The sequence below is a fragment of the Sus scrofa genome, chromosome 10 (assembly GCF_000003025.6).
Source record: "Sus scrofa isolate TJ Tabasco breed Duroc chromosome 10, Sscrofa11.1, whole genome shotgun sequence".
In the NCBI taxonomy this organism is placed as follows: Eukaryota; Metazoa; Chordata; class Mammalia; order Artiodactyla; family Suidae; genus Sus; species Sus scrofa.
In genome coordinates, this window is record NC_010452.4 from 14,849,797 (window position 1) to 14,871,320 (window position 21,524).

General features: G+C 37.2%; 1 protein-coding gene across 21 annotated transcripts in view; it reads right to left on the reverse strand.

The window, feature by feature from the left end:
• The window catches only part of CDC42BPA (CDC42 binding protein kinase alpha), a 291,711-nt gene that overhangs the window by 200,519 nt on the left and 69,668 nt on the right, over positions 1 to 21,524 (reverse strand). For 20 of the 21 annotated variants that reach the window (XR_002336229.1, XM_021064438.1, XM_021064431.1 and 17 more), the window contains exon 3: positions 945 to 1,028. Coding sequence is in view for 20 of the 21 variants with exons in the window: in XM_021064438.1 (XP_020920097.1) it covers positions 945 to 1,028 (84 nt within the window). In the remaining variant the exon portion in view is untranslated. Of the gene's footprint in view, positions 1 to 944; positions 1,029 to 9,388; positions 9,547 to 21,524 lie in introns of all 21 variants that reach the window. The other variant, XM_021064433.1, reaches the window with a different exon arrangement.

Here is a 21,524-nt window from a genome sequence, read left to right on the forward strand (position 1 = left end):
CCCAAAAGAAAGAAATATCGAAATGTTTACTTTCATTACCACTGTATGTTTCTATCATCATGGGAACTATTTTTGCTTTTTCCTGTTGTTTTATTGTTTTTCAGGTTGCTACAAGTACTGGTAGATAAAGAAAGATTTCTAAGGGCTGATTTCTCCTTATCCTCTTATGGAGCTTACTAACCTCCAGGGCTTATACTCAGACTACTACTCAGCAGTATAACCCTTCTGTAGGTTAAAATATTAAAATACTTCCACACCTATAAGTTCTGAGGCCCCTAAATGCCCCACCCCACCCAGTGACTCACTATAACCCAGCACAGCAGGAGACCTCCAGAACCCCTGCCTGAATGTATGTGTCAGGTCAGTTTTGACCACACCATACAAGCTATTAGATATTTTAACATCCCTCCAGTCAATCCTCCTCTCAGATCCAGCACCAACATAAAAAAAAAATGCTGACAATTCTTCCAACAGCAGATCTTATCCCTTCACATAAATTTAACTGCATAATCAGCAATAAATAGAATTCTTAAGAGGCCGTATTTCAAATGACCACTGACTTCTACTTAGAGCAGGATAAAGGTAAATACAGAATAATATAAACAGGCTATGTCAAATTTGAAATCAATCACTACAAAATTTTTTCCTAATAAAGAAACTGGTTTCCACACATTCTTTTAACACAAGCATCTAAGCCCTACATTACAAGGTTTTCCATTTGGTTTTCAGACAATATTAAAATAGCATCAGTAATGCAACATTTATCATATGTGTATCATAAGTGTGAATTGCTGAATTTGCCTCTTAGGCCTTAAAAAATAAATCCACCATAGAGTAAAGGTTATTAAATTATACTTAAAGATCTACTGGATCTCTATAATTTTATTTTCCTCTAAATATATCTCTAAAATATTATTTAAATATTCCAATAATTAGAATCTTACCTCCGCTCTTTTCAGCATTTCCCATTTATTCAATATTTTCATGGCAAATACTTTATCTGCATTTTTTAGTTTCACTACAGCAACCTAAAAAAGGAAATAAAACTTTAAAAATATGACAAATAATACTTTTTTATCCATTTTCCTTTTTCCTCTCTGTAAAAAAATAAATACCAAAATTATCAATGATTTCCATGCAGTTCAAACTCTAAGATCCTAAATCAAGTAATACTGTCAGTTAAAAAAGTTACATTAGTTAAACTGTGCCAAACAAACAACTGTGCTTTTGAACACGGTATCAGTTGGTGATTGTATATTATATCCTCCTTTTCAACTTTTCTGCTCTGGAATTTAAACTCAGTATCTACTATCTCTAAGAAACTGACAAATATGTACAATACAAAACAACTATAGCTTATTAAACACAGCATACCCAATTCCAAATGATGCTACAGGGAATGCCAGCTGCCAAAACAAATATGTTTCTTGGGGATCAAACAGTATGAAATAAACTGAAAATGATAGTATTTTTCATGCCAAATATTCTTACACACTATACCACAACCCCCAAGAGACAGACACACACACACACCTAAAAACCAATTAAGGCTAACAGCTCTACAAATTGTAGACTTTACACATTCCTTTACAACAGAAAAAAAAGAACAGATGTTTCTGTATTGCGTATTTTAGTTACGTATAGATCAAAAAAACTGCCAAATACTGAGTTCCCATTACAGTTCAGCACTAATAAACCTGCTGAAGGTTTATGATGGTTTATATCCATGAGACACAGGTTCAATCCCTGGCCTCACTCAGTGGGTTAAGGATCTGACATTGCCATGAGCTGTGGTGTAGGCCGGCAGCTGTAGCTCCAATTCGTCCCCTAGCCTGGGAACCTCCATATGCCATAGGTGTGGCCCTAAAAAGACCAAAAAAAAAAAAGTCAAATACAAATAAGTATGTCCCAGTTTTCACCCTCAACAAACCAATTACATTTCTGTTTCTACTTCTCTGCATCAGTTTGACTAAATAACCTTAAAGGGCCCTTGAAGTTCACTGGAGATACTATGGAGCAGAGACTGAACTGCACAGGAAGAGACAAAGCTGTTTCCAGTTACTGGGGGGATGGAAAGGAGGAAAGACAAATACTATCCTAATATGCAGAAGGAGAGAAAAAAACTATCTTCAAACAGTTCAAAGGGATATTTCCAAGAATATAGAATAGGTTTAAACTTAGGTATCAAAATTATAAAATCCTTTTTTTTTCTTTTTGAAAATATCTTTTCTCCAGCTTTTTTGAGATATAATTGACATGTTACCCACAATATCTTTTTTTGTTTGTTTTGCTTTGTAGCAAAAAAAAATCTAAATGATTTTTTTTTCCTTTTTTTTTTTGTCTTTTGTCCTTTTTAGGGCTGCACCCAGGGCATATGGAGGTTCCCAGGCTAGGGGTTGAATGTGAGCTGTAGCCACCGGTCTACGCCGAGCCACAGCAACGCGGGATCCGAGCTGTGTCTGCGCCCTACACCACAGCTCATGGCAATGCCGGATCCTTAACCCACTGATCGAGGCCAGGGATCAAACCCTCAACCTCATGGTTCCCAGTAGGATTCATTTCCACTGCGCCACAATGGGAACTCCTGTACCAAATGATTTTTATTTCTTCCATTATAGTTGGTTTACAGTGGAACTATATCTTGTCACTTATGAAACATGATGGAGGATAATGGGAGAAAAAGAATGTGGAGATATATATATATATATGTATGTGTATATATGTGACTGGGTCACTTTGCTGTACAGTAGAAATTGGCAGACCACCGTAAACCAACTATAATGGAAAAAAATTATAAAATCTTAATAGCAAATGTACACATCAGGGGCATTTAGTAAATTTAATATTTGGAACAGACGGCAATAAAAGTAACATAACCATATAAATAAAGTTAGTGTATAATACTATAATATTATCTGAACTAGAATACATCTTGATAATTGTTATAAATGGTTATACTCATGACTGTGATTATAGTTTTTCATCAATTAAAATGGTAGGAAGGAGGAAGACCTATCTCAATTTCAAATGCAATCACTTCAGTCTTTAGTCATATCTTATCATATCTGGAGAAATAATGGATCAGTTAAATTGTCTGCTCACTGGCTTCATGTTTAAAGGAAAAGGGACTGTACAAGATACAGAAACAGCCTAAATACCCACCGACAGATGAAGGGTAAATAAAATGCAACATTACTTAACCACAAAAAGAAGGAAATCTTGCTTTTGTGACAACATAGATGAACCTTGAGGATATCATGCTAAGTGAAATAAACCAAAAACAGAGAAAAACTGTATGATTTCATTTATATGGAGAATCTAAAAAAGGTGAACCCAAAGAAAGAGAATATAATGGTGGATGCCAGGGGCTAGGGGTTGAAGGAAAATGACAGATATTGGTCAAAGGGTACAAATTTCCAGCTATAAGATGAGTAAGTTCTGGGGATCTAACATACAGCATGATGACTACAGTTGACAATATTGCATTATATACCTGGAAGTTGCTAAAAAATAGATCTTTCATGGTTCTCACCACAAAATGGGGAGAGGATGCTACCATAAAGAGCACAGAAAAAATTGAAACTTTTTTTTTCACTAAGATCTCTGAAAGGCTGGAAACACAAGCTTCTGTACTCTGTCGACTCATCATACACTACACAATTGGGACTGCAAGTGGAAGGAAGGACAGGAGCACCGAGCTAGACTTGCTCACACTTAGCAAGGGGGAGAGATGAGGAAGGCCATCACTTACGTCCTCTATTATTGGTCGAAAGACTCCTATGCTTAGACTTCCTCCCCTCAGGTGCTGTGGTGTGAAAAGTAAGCCTAACACCGTATGAGCCACCAATCTGCTATGCATATAAGTATGTACGTATCTGATGATAACTAGCAGCAGTAGCAGTATCCACCAACAGATACTGAGTGTGGTCAAAATGCCAGGTGCTCTTCTAAGAGTTTTATGCAGGTCCACAATCCCTCACCTAAAATTCTAAAAGCCCGTGGGTTTTCACAATTCACTTGGCAACATGTACTGACATCAGGCTAATCACAGTTTGGGGGGATTTTATGGGTTTTTAAATCTCACTTCGTGTAAAGATAAACATGCTCACTGCAGAAACAATGATGTTTTTGCTTATGAGGTGCTACTTAAAATCCCAAAAGGAGTGCTACATAAAATAGAGTACATGCACTAAGTTATCTTTCCATAATCCAAAAAACACTGGAACCAACACCACCTCTGGACTACAGAGTTGTGCAGCAGAGTTCCCGTCGTGGCGCAGCAGAAACGAATCTGACTAGGAACCATGAGGTTGCGGGGTTGATCCCTGGCTTCACTGAGTGGGTTAAGGATCTGGGCATTAACTGTGGCACAGGTCGCAGACGCGGCTCAGATATGGCGTTGCTGTGGCTGTGGTATAGGCCAGCAGCTGTAGCTCTGATTAGACCCCTAGCCTGGGAATCTCCATATGCCATGGGAGTGGCCCCCCCCCAAAAAAAAAACACAATAAAAATAAACTAGCATGTATTGAACACTCAAATACTGAGCAAGCATTTATTGTGACTGTTCAGAGCACTGGTGACAGCACAGACTCTGCAGCCAGACCTGGGTTACACACAAGTATAAAGTGCTTACAACATGGTCTGGCACTTAGTAAGTGTTCAATAAGCATCAGCTATTTATGCGTCAGGCATGGCACTAAGCGCATTATAGCCCAGTCTCTTAACTGTTGTTTGCTCTATCCTTACTATGTGGTAGATGTTATACATCTCAATTTCTTCAATGCCTTCAACTAAGAAATAAGAGGTTTCAATCTCTTCAACTTCCAACTTTATAAATTTATATCCATGACCAGTACATATACACAGAAATATAGTGAAGTATTATCAAATGAAAATATTCACAAATAAGAACTAAGACACAATATATGTGGTTTTTAATAACTAAAATACTAGCAATTAATTAAATATTCTGAAAGGTAAAACTGACTGAATAGATCACAAATGAAAGAAAATTATTAATATTCTTAAAAACATTGTTAAAGATACTACTTAACAGGGAAAAGTCCACAATATGTTGTTAAAAAAATTTATTAAAGTTTGTACGCTACAGTTATTTTATACACACACACACACATATATATATATATACATTTCTATGTCATATATATATACCAAAATATTTTAAAATCAGGTACTTCTAGAGGACATGGTTTTTTTCTCCTTTCTATCTTTTCTGTATGGAACATGCAAAATCTGAAGCATCAAGTAGGATAGTGTGGAATACCGTAATACCTCGTCCTAGTCATGAAATGACCGATTATTGAGGTATTAAAGTGTGGCTGATAAGGGCCATATTACACGTCATGTGGAAATCACGCCATGCTGTTGCAAGGTGAAAAACATTCTCAGTTGTCTTGAAACAATTTCATGAGCTGCCTAAAAACTTTTCTTGAATGAGGTGGATGTGGTGAAATAAAAAATGTCAGAGAAAAGGGTACTCTCCTTCACCACTGGTAGGAATGTAAATTGCTACAACCACTATGGAAAAGTGTGGAGGTACCTCAGAAAACTAAATACACAACTACTGTGCGATCCAGCAATCCCTCTCCTGGGCACATACCCAGACAAAACTTTCATGCCTATGTTCATCACAGCGCTATTCTCAAGAGCCAAGACCTGGAAACAACCTAAATGTTCATCAAAAGATGAACGGATTAAGAAGATGTGGTACATATACACAACGGAATACTATTCAGCCATAAGAAAGATAAACTAATGCCATTTGCAACAACATGGATGGAACCAGAGATTCTCATTCTAAGTGAAGTAAGCCAGAAAGAAAAGACAAACACCATATGATATTACTTATTTATGGAATCTAAAATATGACACAGATGATCCTATCTACAAATCAAAACAGATCATGGCCAAGGAGAGCAGACTTGTGGTTCCCAGTGGGGAGAGGGGAGGGAGTGGGACTGATAGAAGTTCAGTTTTTAGATGCAAATCTGTTATATTTGGAATGGATGGGCAATGGGGCCCTACTATACAGCACAGAGAACTGGCTGTGATTGGGTCACTGTTGTACAACAGAAATTGAAGAAACACTGTAAATCAACTAAACTTTATTTAAAAAATGTCAGTTCACATTAAAACAAACTTATGGTTACCAAAAGGGAAACTGGGTGGGGTAGGGACAAATTAGGATTTTGAGATTAGCAAATATGAATTACTATATATAAAATAGATAAACAACAAGGTCGTTCTGCATAGCACAGGGAACTATATTCAAAATCCTGTAACAGGGAGTTCCCATCGTGGCACAGCAGAAACAAATCCGACCAAGAACCATGAGGTTACGGGTTTGTTCCCTGGCCTCGCTCAGCGGGTCAAGGATCTTTGCCATGAGCTATGGTGTAGGTCTCAGAGGAGGCTCAGATCTGGCGTTGCTGTGGCTCTGGCGTAGGCCAGTGGCTACAGCTCTGATTCAACCCCTAGCCTGGGAACCTCCATATGCCACCGGCACGGCCCTAAAAAGACAATTAAAAAAAAAAAAAAAATCCCGTAACAAACCATATGAAAAAGACTGTGTATATATGCATAAGGGAATCATTTTGCTATACACCAGAAACTAATACAACATTGTAAATCAACTATACTTCAGTTTTAAAAGGTCAGTTCAGAAAGTATTTCAAAAAATTTTAATATTCAATTTAAATTATCAAATTGATGACATGAGAAAAGAATATGAAGTTGATGAAGTTATAAAACTGATGTTGCTTTTCTCTTTTAACACTACAGATCATTTTTATGTTCACTGCACGAAGAAGAAGGAGGAGAAAGAGGAGGAGGAAAAGGGGGAGGAAGGGAAAGTGTAAGGGGTAAGGAAGAAAAGAAAGGAAGGAAAGAAAGAAAGAAGGAAGGAAGAAAGAAAGAAAAAAGGGATTCTCCTAGAACTCTAACTTCAGGTTCTAGATTTTCAAGAACTATGACTAACTGAGATCTAAGAGGGTAGTATGATAAAATGTCCTTTCTTATTTAATTTGCTCAAAATGAAAAGTGCACTTAGTATAGATTGGAAGATTATAAATTTATTACAGAACAAAGATGTATTTTTTAAAAAAACCAACTATACAGATGCTTATATATTAAAAGCACTATGTTAGAAAAACTGCAAATGCTGCAGAAAAATCAGTAGGTGACAAACGTAAGTGAATGAGTTCGTAAACACAATTTAAGAATCATCACTTTTGGAGTTCCCGTCATGGCTCAATGGTTAACGAATCCGACTAGGAACCATGAGGTTGCAGGTTCGATCCCTGGCCTTGCTCAGTGGGTTAAGGATCCAGCGTTGCCGTGAGCTGTGGTGTAGGTCGCAGACACGGCTCGGATCCCTCCTTGTGGTGGCTCTGGTGTAGACCGGAGGCTACAGCTCTGATTAGACCCCTAGCCTGGGAACCTCCATATGCGAGGGAGCAGCCCTAGAAAAGGTAAAAAGACAAAAAAAAAAAAAAAAAAAAAAAAAAATCACTTACAGCTACAACATAACCCTTAGGAATGATTCTACTACATTAAACAGAATTTCAATATCCAAGAGGCAATTGGCATGCAGTTCCACAAATCTAGCCTACGTTCAATAGATGCAGAATTCAACACACCTCCTCTGGTCTATCCCTTCTGATCCATCATTATACCTTGCCTGGCCTGTCCTACTCAGCCTCTCTACCTCTGCTCTTACGCCCCACCATCTCTTCTCAAAACAGTAGCCACAATGATTGTGTTTAAATCTAGCTCAGATCATGACACCCTGTTCCAAAACTTCAGTTTCCAATCTCTCCAACGCTCCACGCTATAACTTCTAATATCCTGGTCCAACATATATCCCTGGTCTTCCAACCTCCCAGATCTTGAATTATTCTCCTGGCTCACTCTGTTCCAGACACACTGGTCCATCTCAGCTTAATGCTTTTGCACTTATTATTCCCTAGGTCTCATATGGTCTCCCCCCGCCCCATAGCTACATGGTTTGCTTGCTTACTCACTCACTGCAATGACATTCTGCCTTTCACATACTTTCTATCGCATTTCTTTGCTTCCTTTTGCCCTCAGCTCTTATTATCTAACAAACATATTTGTTTGTTTGTCTCATTTCGTTGTTTATCTCACTCACTAGAGTATAAACTCAATGAGAGCAGGGATTTTTTTTTTCTCATTTGTTCGCTAGCATGTGCCCAGTGCTTGGGAATCAATAGGTCTGCAGTAGTATTTATTGAATAAACAATGAGTGATTTGTAATCTATGAGTGTATACACATAGAAAGCTGTAAGGCATCAATACACTCAGCTTCAAGTACACTATGCAACTGATACTGAAATCCAAATAAAAATAAGACATTATGACAAAAGAGATACAAGTGTGTATTTTAAGGTTTATTAAGTGTGTACCAGATTATTCCAGCTCATGCTGCTCTCTTAACAGTATGTATGGCTTTTAAAATCTCAACGTCACAACTCAGCCTTTATTATCTTTTGTCTATTGTTACTGTTCATTATTTACTGTTTCATGTCTTTATCTCTTTTTAATCACTGCTGTATGTCTACCATCATGTATTAGTAATAACAATAAGATAATAAAAACAACTCATTCTGGGGAAAGCGTATTTGTGCCTGGCACTGGGCTAAGTACAATACACAAACTGCCATATTAAACTCCTACACCACCCTAAAGTAGGTTCTACAGTCCTCACTATCTGACGACAGAGCTAATGTTATGTACTGCTCTAACTCCTATGGTTCTACAGGTCCTGAAGAGCCCTATTCATCATGCCTATAGTCTTGATTCTTATTGGCAAGTTAATAGTGATCATCATTAGTATGTATGGAAATCACAGTGTTTGTTTTTTATACACTGTTCTGTGAGTGATCAGTTTGTATTCAAAATATTTAATAACAAACACTGAATCTCTTTAACAACCAAACTAAAAACACTACAGAGAGTTAACTAAACTGGCTAAAGGCATACTCTCTATGAAGATGCAATTTATATTTACAGTAGCAATAGTCAAAATATTTGGAAATTGGTACAGCATGGGCACTGACCACTCAGAACAGATACTGGCTATAAAACAACAGTATGTGCATGCCAGTGGGCGGCTACGGCTGAAGACTAGCCCTGCATATACAGAGGCTACCAAAGGTGAATCATGCAATATAAACGAAAAACTCTCACTCTCCCTTGAATCCCAGGAGAGCCAGGGTACAGAGTTTTTAAGGAAGGATGAATTGCTAAAAATAATTCTCCTTTCAGACCCTAGGACTAGGTTATGCAGACACATAAGGGCCTAGTTATGGTAATTAGAGGAAGCAAGCTAATTAAAAGCTTTTGACACCTGAAGCAGGGGTAGCAGGCCAAAGCAGCAAGCTTTCACAACAAGCTCTGAAGCCCAGAAGCCTTGAAGCTGCCGGAGCAAGGCTGGAGCAGGCAGAAGCGGTGAGCCACCAGGAAACTGTGGACAGGCAACACCCAGGGCGTAAGTTAAAGGTTTTCCTGAAAGCAAAAAGGAAAACCCAGCGTTAAGTTAAGCAGTAACTGACAACAATTGAGTCGTAGAGAGAAGGTTCTTAACTCATAGAGCTGTTGATTTTCAATTATATCTTGCTCCTTTACTGTTTCCCATGATTTACGCATTTCTTAAAGGAGTTACATAAATTATGCTTTTGTTTTCATAGTTTTAATTTTTTAAGAAAAAGCATAATTGATAGGAATGCTGTCCCTATCAGATATCCATGCCAGAGGTGAATCTAGCCACTGGGTCCATATACCTATTTACAACTTCCTGACAGAAGACAGAATAAGAGGAAAAAGATTATCTCTTTAGGGTTGTCTTCACATTTTGAAATCTATTAGTTGGTATGTAAGGCCACCAGAGATATTCTAATCAGGAATGAATAACTAAACAGTAAGAGCTCGTAATCCAGCCAATATTTTCTATACAAGATTCACTGTGTCTTAAAATAGAGTAAGTTATCTGCAATCTATTTGTTGCTTTTACTTGACATACTTTAACTGATATAGAGCAAGAATATACCAAGGAAGGAAGGAAGAAAGAGAGGAAGAGAGGGAGGGAAGAAGGAAAGAAAAAGATACCTTCTCACACTAAATCTCAAATATTATTAGTCATGCATTAAGTACCCTGAATCGACTCTGGATCCTACTGACCTAGGACCAGGCAGAATTTAGCCCCAGTCCACTAACAGCTGGACCGCTGTCTGCTGCAGCCCACTCCCCAGCTCAGCACCACCTCTTGAATTCTTCTAAGGATTAGGGCTACAGAGCAAATTCACTGTCCTTAACCATCGCCTCACTTAATCCTAATGAGCAACGGCAAGTAACTCCCCAGTGCTCTGTCCTTTCTTTCGGTCCCTTTGGGGGATGAAAATATAGATAGATAGATAGATAGATAGATAGATAGATAGATAGATAGATAGACAGACAGACAGACAGACAGACTGATTTATACTGAATGTATTTATAAATGGATTATAAATGGATATATTTATCCATTAGTTCGATCTCAACTGAATCCTAAAATCTATCTGCAGCCCCACCATTAATTCTTTGTTCTTTACCAATCTTCTAAAATAACTTGTGCCACCCTGCCACCATCCTCTATCCTACCCCTGACCTACCCAAACCTTACCCTGAAATTAATGACCAGTGGCCTACTTGATAGAAAACAGATCCTTCATATTCCCTCATACCATCTTTAAATATGTATATATACCTACTTCTCTTTAATTCTTTTTCTTTTGAGCCCAAGGAAGAAGTGTCCCCACCACTTTCAAGGCTAACAGAACCATCTGAGATCTCAATGCCAGACTCCCCTTCCTTTGCTTCTTGCCCTTGTTCCATTAAAGATTTACTTCTGGACTTCAAGTCTTCTTTCTTCTGGTTCCTGAACATCAGTTCATAAAACTTTCCAAGACTATCTCCCATGCCAAAACAAAATATAAAACAAAAATTTTATTGCCATTCTACCTTCCCCTCAAGAAAGTGATAAAAATCCCTTTTCCTTAAGACATCATTTCTCCATAAAGCACATTTGCAAAGAATAATATGTACTTGCTTTTCCCACTTGTTCATCATTTCTTTGCTTCTCAGCCTCTGTCAATCACCTATTTCAATCCATTTGCTATTTCACTCTACTGGACTCAAACTATTTTCTCAAAGATCAATAATGATGTTCTAAATTCCAAATAAAATATACTATTCTCAATTTTCAACTGCTTACCTCTCTCTTCATTGTTGGACATTACTGAAATCAATATACTTCCCTACTTATTTACTTTTCTATAACCTATTAAATGATATTCCCCAAGGATCCCTACTCCACCTGTCTCATTACTTCCATTCATTCCTAGCTTCTATTATCTACTCCATATGCCCCAATTAATATTTATATGCTGATTACACCTAAGTCCTCATCTCCTAACAGGTAGACTCATATTTCTAGCTGTCTACTAGTCATCTTTCTAGAATGCCCAGCAAATATCTCAAATTTAACAAGTCAAAAACCTGCACTCCAAACTCATTCACTCAGGTTGCACACCTCGAGCATCCATGATTTCTCCCTTTAACTTATCATTGCCATCCAAAGTGACTTCTTTCCCATCTCTCTATCCCACCAGTCTTCTTTCCCACTTCCAATGGCCTAGTTCAAACCCTCATTATTTCATAAGAAAAATGATATGAAGTTCCTTTTTGACCACCACATTATGTTAGACTTTATGCTAACTGCTGAGAATACAAACAGAACTTAAAAAGCCCTTGCTCTCAAAAATCTCAGTCCAGTGTGGAAAACATATCTAGACAGATAATTACAGTACAGCATAGAAGAAAAGTAAAAACAAGGTCCTATAAAAAGCAGAGAAGAGAGATTCCTAACCCAAAAGGCTAGAGAAGGGAGGGAGGTTATGTAACATGGGAATACGTGTTAAAGTTTCCTGGAAGAGGTGATTAACACCTGAGTCCTACACTGTGAGCCCTAGAAAAGGGAGAGCAAGAGGGTCAGATTGGAGAGAGGGAATACTTGGGGAAATGAGGGCAGCAAGAGGCCAGCAATGAGGAATTATCTGTGTTGGGGAGAGGGGTGAAGATATGTTCTCTCCTAAGAGAGGTTTTCACCCTAGCAGAGGAGGAAGCTAGCTAGAAATGAGACCCAAGAATCCAAATAATGGAAGAGCTTGTACGCCATGTTAGAATCAAGCATAGATAATAGAGAACCATTCTTCCTAGTTGGCTGTAGCTAGATCACTTCAATAGCTCTGTGGAGAATGGTTCCCACGCAGGTGGAGAAGGCTATAGAAGCAGCTGAAGTAAAATACATTGAGGACCTAACTAGGGAAGAGACAAAAAAGTTGAAGAAAAACTTAGGATAAAAAGTCAATGATTAATAAGATGAAGCGAGGGCTAGAGAGTGAGAAGTCCAGGATCTCCCTGCCTCTTGTCTCTTCCTCGACACTACCGGTATTCTCTTAGCAGTTTGATTCTATCACTATTATGTTTATTAACACTTGTGATTCTATCACTATTATGTTTATTAACACTTGATAGGACTTCCATTCCTGTGAAATAAACTTTCTTAGCATAGCATACCAAATCATTCACTGCTTCTGCCCAAGAGCTTTCAATCCTCATCTTTCACTAATACCAACAAAAATCCTCTATTTCAGCCAGCGTCAGATGATACCTCATTGTAGTTTTGATTTGCATTTCTCTAATAATTAGTGATATTGAGCATCCCTTCATGTGCTTTTTGGCCATCTGTATGTCTTCTGTGGAAAGTGTCTATTTAGATCTTCTGCCCATGTTTTCATTGGGTAGTTTTTTTGATATTGAGCTGCATGAGTTGTTTGTATATTTTGTATATTAATCCCTTGTCTGTTGCATCACTTGCAAATATTTTCTCACATTCTGTAGGTTGTCTTTTCGTTTTGTTTATGGTTTCCTTTGCTGTGCAAAAGCTTTTAAGTTTAATTAGGTCCTATTTATTTTTGTTTTTATTATCATTACTGTAGAAGGTGGATCCAAAAAGATACTGCTGCATAATGTTCTGCCTATGTTTTCCTCTAAGAATTTCATAGTGTCCAGCCCTATTGGGAACCCTCCCATACTGCTTGTAGGAATGTATATTGGTACAACTACTGTGGAAAACAGTATGGAGGTTTTTCAAAAGACTAAAAATAGAACTATCATATGATCCAGCAACCACACGCCTGGGCACATAACCGGAAAAAAACAATTCAAAAAGATACATGCACCCCTATGTTCACTGCAGCATTATGTACAATAGCCAAGACATGGAAGCAACCTAAATGTCCTCTGACGGGAATGGATAAAGATGTGGTACATATAAACAATGGAAATTACTCAGCCATAAAAAAGAACGAAATAATGCCATTTGTAGCAACATAGATGGACCTAGAGATTATCATATTTTGTGATGTTAAGTCAGAGAAAGACCAATATATCACTTACATGTGGAATTTTTAAAAATGATAAAAAATGAACTTATTTACAAAACAGAAACAGACTCACAGATTTCAAAAACAAGCTTACAGTTACCAAGCGGAAAGAGTGGAGGGAGAGCGATGGATTGGGGTTTGGGATCAGCAAATGTGCACTTGTGTGTGTGGAAGGGATGATCAGCGGGAACCTACCGTAAGCACAGAGAAACCTCCTCAGTGTTCTGTGATAACCTACGTGGGAATGGACACGTATATGTGTATGGCTGAATTACTCTGCTGTACAGCAGGAATTAACACAACACTGTACATCAACTACACTTAAATAAAATTTTAAAAATAAAATAACAAAACCCTATACTCCAGGCACAAGATCACTACTGGCTCCCTGAACAAAAAGAAATGCACTTAAAAGAAAAAAAAAAAACTCTTGATTCTACTAGAATATAATTAGTATAGAAAATTTATAAAATTAAAGTACAAAAATAGAAAGCCACAAATAACATTATCTAGCAGAAAACTACTCTGAAATCATGTATCACTGTCCATATCCTTTCAACCAGCAAGGTCCTCTTCCAAAAGTTTATTTTAGAAGAAATTATTTAGAAAATCTTTTGAAATGCAGTGAAAGTATTAATGTATAAAAACGCTTTGGAAAGCATTATTTCTAATATAGAAAAAAAAAAAAAAAACAGGACAACCTCAGTATTTCATTATGTACTGCATACCTGCTATGTACCAGACATTGCTATAGGTGCTGAGGAACTGAAATGAATGGATAGGGGGAAAATCCTTACCTTCATGGGGCATGCGTTCTAGCTTACCATTACTGTTAAGAAGGTTACAAAACTTCCACATAATGGACTTTTATGGAGCCTTTAGAAATCAGGTTTAAAAGAAACATTTCAACACATAGAGAAGAGACAAACTATCTGGTAAGAAAAGCTGGTTAGATATAAATGTTTACCAATATTATTACCTATGAATAGAATAAGATTGGAAAGAAATGCCACAGAACTACAGAAGTGGATTTCAATGCTGTGTACCTTTGATTAGACTGTAATACTATTCAGCATCATGGATATAGTACATGATTAATAAGTTTCTTTTTTTCTTTTTAGGGCCACACCCATGGCACATGGAGGCTTCCAGGCTAGGGATTGAATAGGAGCTGCAACCCCGGCCTAAACCAGAGCCACAGCAAGGCTAGATCCAAGCCGCGTCTGCAACCCACACCACAGCTCACAGCAACACCAGATCCTCAACCCACTGAGCAAGGCCAGGGATCAAACCCACAACCTCATGATTCCTAGTCAGGTTCATTTCTGCTGCACCGTGACGGGAACTCCAATAAGTATTTTTTATTAGTCAAAACAGAGACACCTAAACAACAAGAACAAAGAAAACCCTTCGTTTTTCTGCTTTTCATCTCTGGAAAGGAAAATTATTATATTTAAAAGCACTGTGCCAAGTATTGATATAATAAATAAATTCAATCCTTGCCTTCACTTACAATCTATTGGTGAAGACAAACATTAAACAAAGAAACAAGAATTTAAAAGTGTAAGCACCAGGAAGAAGTCGTACAAGGTTCTCACATTCCCCATTACAAAGACAGAAGTATCTTACATCTTCATTCCCATTTATTATTATTTTTTTTTTTATTTTATGGCTGCACACTCTGCATATGGAAGTTCCTGGGCCAGGGACCGAATCCAAGCCACAGTTGCAAACTACACTGCAGCTGCAGCAACACCAGATCCTTTAACTCACTGTACCCAGCCAGGGATCAAACCCCCACCTCCTCAGCAACCCAAGCTACTGCAGTCAGATTCTTAACCCATTGCTGATTTCATTCTCCCATTCAGTTTTTTTCTGATTGCATTCTGCCATCAATTCTTTTACTAATTTCCAAATATGAAATGATTTTAAGGAAGCGACAGTAATGATAAAATGTATTTTGTTAGGTGGGGAGGACCTCTACTTCCTCTGAAAACACAACATCCATTAATAGTCTAGCCTTAAATATAATGCATGAGTCATTTCAAAGTATCTGCAAGAACTATATTAACAGAGGTAAGTGGCTGGGCAAATTCACTCTGCTCTACTTCCCTTTTTAGCAAAACTTAGCCTGCTGCCTTTTTCCTCTTAGAGCTCAAGTTTGGAGTGAATAAAAACACTCCATCTTAAAAGCAAGGAAGGTTTTACCTTCTCTATTAGAGTCAAGAGACAAATGTTAAAAAGGAAAGGTGAGTAATTCCCCTTCACTTCTATCCATGATTAAATCAAGTGGATTGAGACTGAAGACCTGTCCTCTAGCCATCAGCCTGGAAGCCCAAATCTCAGTGACTCTGTTTCACTAACAAATGAGTTTCTAAGGCTGACTGGAAACCTAAATTCAGCTTTGAGTCTCCTTTGAGATCCAAAGTAAGGAACAAAGGTTTACATTTGGGGGAAGATACCTGAAAGTCTCTAGTCTGGCTCCAAGTTCTTGTCTTGATCCTTTTTAACAGGGGATCCTAATAACTCTGAAGCTGATCTGGCACCAACAAACTGATTAAAATCCAAAGAGAATGGAGCCTCACCTCCTAACATGGACACAGTTATCTGATAGCCCAGAAATCAAAAGCATCAACAGTATTTTGTAGTTTTTGCCCTCACTAGAAAAATCTGTTTTGCTTGGTATAGAATCAGAGGTTGACAGGTTTTCTTCTTTCAGTTTTAAGATGTTGTTTTCTGTTATCTTCAACTTTCATCATTTCCATTGAAAAGTGTATTGTCTTCGCATCGCTTTTTGAAAGTTACATGTCCCTCTTCCTATAACTATTACCAAAATTTTTTCTTTATCTTTGGTTTTCATAAGTTTTACAGTGTGTGGCTGGATGTATTATGTGCCCTAAATGTACTGATCTTATCATGGAGTCATATAATTCTTAAATCTGTGTATGGATTAACGTCTTTAGTTAGCTCTGAAAAATTCTCAGCCCTTATCTCTTCAAATATTATTTTTGTCCCATTTTCTCTCTTTTTCATCTCCCTTTGGAACTATAAATACATACATGTTAATTTTTTCTTTATGTCTAATTTGAACCCTCACTTATTTTTAAACTTTCCATCCATTTTTTTTCCTCTCCATGCTTCAGCCTAGATAGTTCCTATTGACCTATTTTCCATGTCACTAATCTTGTCTTCAGACTGCAGTGAAACCTATTATTTATTTATTTTTTATTTTTTTGTCTTTTTACCATTTCTTGGGCCGCTCCTGCGGCATATGGAGGTTCCCAGGCTAGGGGTCGAATCGGAGCCATAGCCACTGGCCTACGCCACAGCCACAGCAACGCGGGATCCGAGCCATGTCTGTGATACACCACAGCTCACGGCAACGCCAGATCGTTAACCCACTGAGCAAGGGCAGGGATCAAACCTGCAACCTTCTGGTTCCTAGTCAGATTCGTTAACCACTGTGCCACGACGGGATCTCCTAAGTTTTACTTTCAATCACTGTGTATTTCATTTCTACATTAGGGTCAGATTGCCTTAATCCAATCTGGGATTGACTGGACTAGAACTGAGTTTCAGTCTTGTGAGGGCTGGCCTATTTCCACTTACACCTCAGGGTGTGGTCTCTCAGGAGTTCCAATTTAATACCTGAAATAATTAACAAAGCTTTCCACTTCACTGAGAACTAAACCCCATTTTTTTTCCCCTACCTGTGAGATTTCTGAAAGTTCTCTTTAACTTCTCTGACTCCAGACAACTGTCTTCAAAAGAAAGGTAAAACTGAATGCTGGGGGTTCACCTCTCAAAAGACCTTTTCTGTGACTCTCAGTCCCTTCAGTCTTTGATTAGTGTATAGCTCTTATGCCTTCAAACACCTGAATTTATTTTAATAAAGGTTTTCTAATTGTTTTTATCACAAGAGTTGATGTCAAACAATCACATGTGTTAGAATAAGAGGTTCTATACAAAGTCTTTAGTGTGTGGAATTTCTCAAACTATTCCACTGACTTTTGATTGGCATTTCGTAAAACTAATGAATTGATTTAGGAAGAACTGACATCCTTACAAATATTTTGTACCATATTTGAACATGATAAATCTGTCTTTCAGGGGTTTTTTAAATCATATGTTGTAATAATCTCTCCTTGTAGATCTCATGCACTATTTGTCAGGTTAAATCCTAGAGACTTGATTTATTATTGTGAATGGTATCATATGCCATCATCCTCTGGTTTATGTCATCATCTCTTCTGATTATTGAGTAGAAAGAAATTCCACTGATTTTTATAAAATAATCTTTTATTTAAGAAATACTAAATTACCTTATTAATACATATGGATATCTATTTTTTCTATAGATGTTTATATAGGTGATCTGTAAATGCTTACAGATTTTTCTCTTCTTTTCCAATCCCATTAACTCATTCTATTTTTCTTTTTTTCTTTTTTTTTTTTTTTAATGCACTGGCCAGAAACTCCAGTAACAAAACAAAACAAAAAAACAAACAAAACAGTGTTAACTATATTTGTCTTATTCCTTTTTTTGCTTTTGCTTTTTAGGGCCACACCTGCAGCATATGTATGTTCCAAGGCTAGGGATCGGATTAGAGCTACAGCTGCTGGCCTACGTCACAGTCACAGCAACGTGGGATCCAAACTGCATCTGTGACCTACACCACAGCTCAGGGCAACGCCAGATCCCTGACCCACTGAACAAGGCCAGGGATTGAACCCACAATCTCATGGATACTAGTCGTACTCATTTCCACTGCACCACAATGGGAACTCCCTGTCTTATTCCTGATGTAAATGGAATACATGTGAAGTTTTAACATTAAAGGTTTGATTTAAGTTTTTGGCACATATCCATCATCAAATTAAAGACACTCAAAACCAAACTTTTGGTTTCAGAGAGGTAAATTAGGGGGCTGGGATTAATATACACACACTAACAAATATAAAATAGATGGAGAACAAGGACCTACAGCACAGGGGAATTTACTCAATACTGTGTAATAACCTATATGGGAAAAGAATCTGAAAAGGAATGGGTATATGTACATGTATAACTGATTTACTTTGCTGTATGCCTGAAATTAACACAACTTTGTAAGTAACCACATCCCAATAAAATTGAAAAAAATACATTCTCTGTTATTATTATACTCTGTTTTGATAATAGATGTATACTAAACTTATGCTTCTTCTGAAATTGAACAAATCTTGTAACCCCCCCAATTTTTAAATACATTAACTTTTTTAAAGAACCAACGTGCAGTTGCGTGTTTTGTTTTTTTGGATGCACCCACAGCATATGGAGGTTCCCAGGCTAGGGGTCGAATTGGAGCTGCAGTCACCAGTCTACGCCACAGCCACAGCAATAGAGGATCCCAGCCGCATCTGCGACCTACACCACAGCTCAAGGCCAGATCCTTAACCCACTGAGCAAGGCCAAGGATCGAACCCACAACCTCATGGTTCCTAACTGGATTCGTTTCCACTGCGCCACAAACAGGATCTCCTCTTCCATTATCTTTCAACTGCGGTTGTTTACACATATAAAAGTTCATGACTTCTGATTATGTATAATTATTATCTCTTTAATTTGTAGTAGCTTTCAGTTATTATCTTGGGTTTCTGAAATAATATCACATCTTCAAATTGGGATTCTAGTTCTTCCTTTCCAATTTTTATAACCAATTAATATAGTTTTTCAGCAGAAGTTTTGTTTTTCTGGGTCACTGCAATTCACTTTTGTGTGACTAATTCATGACATTTATTTGATGCCACTCTCTAGTTTACGCACTAACACAAAGAAAGAAGAAAGAGAGCAAAGTCATCAACAAGAAGAAAACTGACACGGATGCTTCTATGATGAATTAGAATGCTATGACACTTCAAAGATGTTAAATGCTTGGGATGGGGAAAAAAAGATCCATAATAAAAGACAACCATCAAAAAAATAACAAAGATGTCTAGCAAAAGAGCTAATAGAGAAATCATATAAGAACATTAAAAAATACTCAAACAACTCAAAAGAAGGCATGAAGAGAGCAACAGAAGAACACCGAAGAGACAGAGAAAACAATATACGACATACCCAAGTCTACTGTATTTATAAGTACATTAATTATAAATGGTCTAAAACAGGCTTCAGTAAACTGTGGCCTGAAGGTCAAATATGGCCTAACATCTGTTTTATAAATAAAGTTTATTTGAACACAGCCAAATCCATTCATTTACAAACTGTCTAGGGTTATTTTCACACTACAGTGACAAAGTAGATTAGTAGCCACACAAACCAAATGGACTGCAAAATCTAAAATATTTACAGTCTAGCACTTTACAAAAAAAGTTTGTTGATCCATGGTGTAAACAGTCCAATGAAAGTGCAGACATTATCAGAGCAAATTAAAAATGCAAAATCTCTAACTATATGAGATTCGCCAGATGGTCACTTTAAAAATAAATGCAAAAAGAAAAAGGCTATATTTGTATGAAACAAATTAGACAACAAGACAAGGAATATAATCTTCCATAATGATAAATGAACACATAAAAATTGAAAAAGCGGAGTTCTCAACGTGGCTCGGTGGAAACGAATCTGACCAGCATCCATGAGAATGCAGGTTTGATTGTTGGCCTCACTCAGTGGGTTAAGGATTCAGCATTGCCAAGAGCTGTGGTGTAGGTAGCAGGTGCAGCTCAGATCTGGTATTGCTGTGGCTGTGGCGTAGGCTGGCAGCTACAGCTCCGATTCGACTCCAGGCCTGGGAACCTCCATATGCCACGTGTGCAGCCCTAAAATAAAAAAATAAAAAAATAAAAAAAATAAAAAAGACCAAAAAAAAAAAGGATTTAAAAACTGTTTAACTTTCTAAAAATTTTTTTATTTTTTTATTTTTTTATTTATTTTTTTGCCATTTCTTGGGCTGCTCCTGCAGCATATGGAGGTTTCCAGGCTAGGGGTCCAATCGGAGCTGTAGCCAATGGCCTATGCCACAGCCACAGCAACTCGGGATCCTTAACCCACTGAGCGAAGCCAGGTATTGAACCCGCAACCTCATGGTTCCTAGTCGGATTCGTTAACCACTGAGCCACGACGGGAACGCTGTAAAAAATTTTTTTAAAAAAGAAACAAAAATATAGGAAATTCACACACCCAAAGTAGCTTTGTTCAATAATTAATAACACAGAAAAACCTCTACATGACTGATCAAAAGAAATAAAACATAAATTATAAATAACCAAAATGAAAGAGGGAATATCACTTCATATTCTACAGATATCAAAAAATAACAGATTTTATGAACAACTTTATACATTTGAAAACTTAAATGAAATACACGAACTCCATGAAACACAAAATTTACTGAAGCCAATAAAAAATGAAATAGAAAATCTCAATAGATCTATAACCATCAAGAAATTAAATTAGTGGGATTAAACACCCCACAAAGAAAAAACCAAGACCAGATGCTTTCACTAGTAAATTTTATCAAAAATTTAAGGAAAAAAAAAACACATATATAATATATACAAAATTTTCCCAAAAAGAGCAAACACATCTCAATTCATTTTACAAGTCCTATATAACTCTGATGTCAAAATCCAACACATTGTTTTTTAAAAAAAGAAAATTATGGGATTAACATTCCCCATGAACAGAGACAGGAAACAGTTAAGAAAATACTAAGGAAGAGAATAGAGCAGTATCAAAAGGTCTCTAAGTCATGACCAAATGGAGTTTACCCCAGGAATTAGTTTAATATTAGAAAAATCAATCTATATAACACCAAAGGCATAATTCATGAAAATAAATAATTGATAAGCTTAGATGTTGTTAAAAATTTCTGCTCTGTGAAAAGCATTGTTAAGAGAATAAGAAGACAAACCTGTGGGGGGGGGAATATTTGCAAAAAATATATGTGGTAAAGGCCTGGTATTGTTGAAAATACACAAAGAAAACTTTAAAAATCAACAATAAAAACAAACCATCCC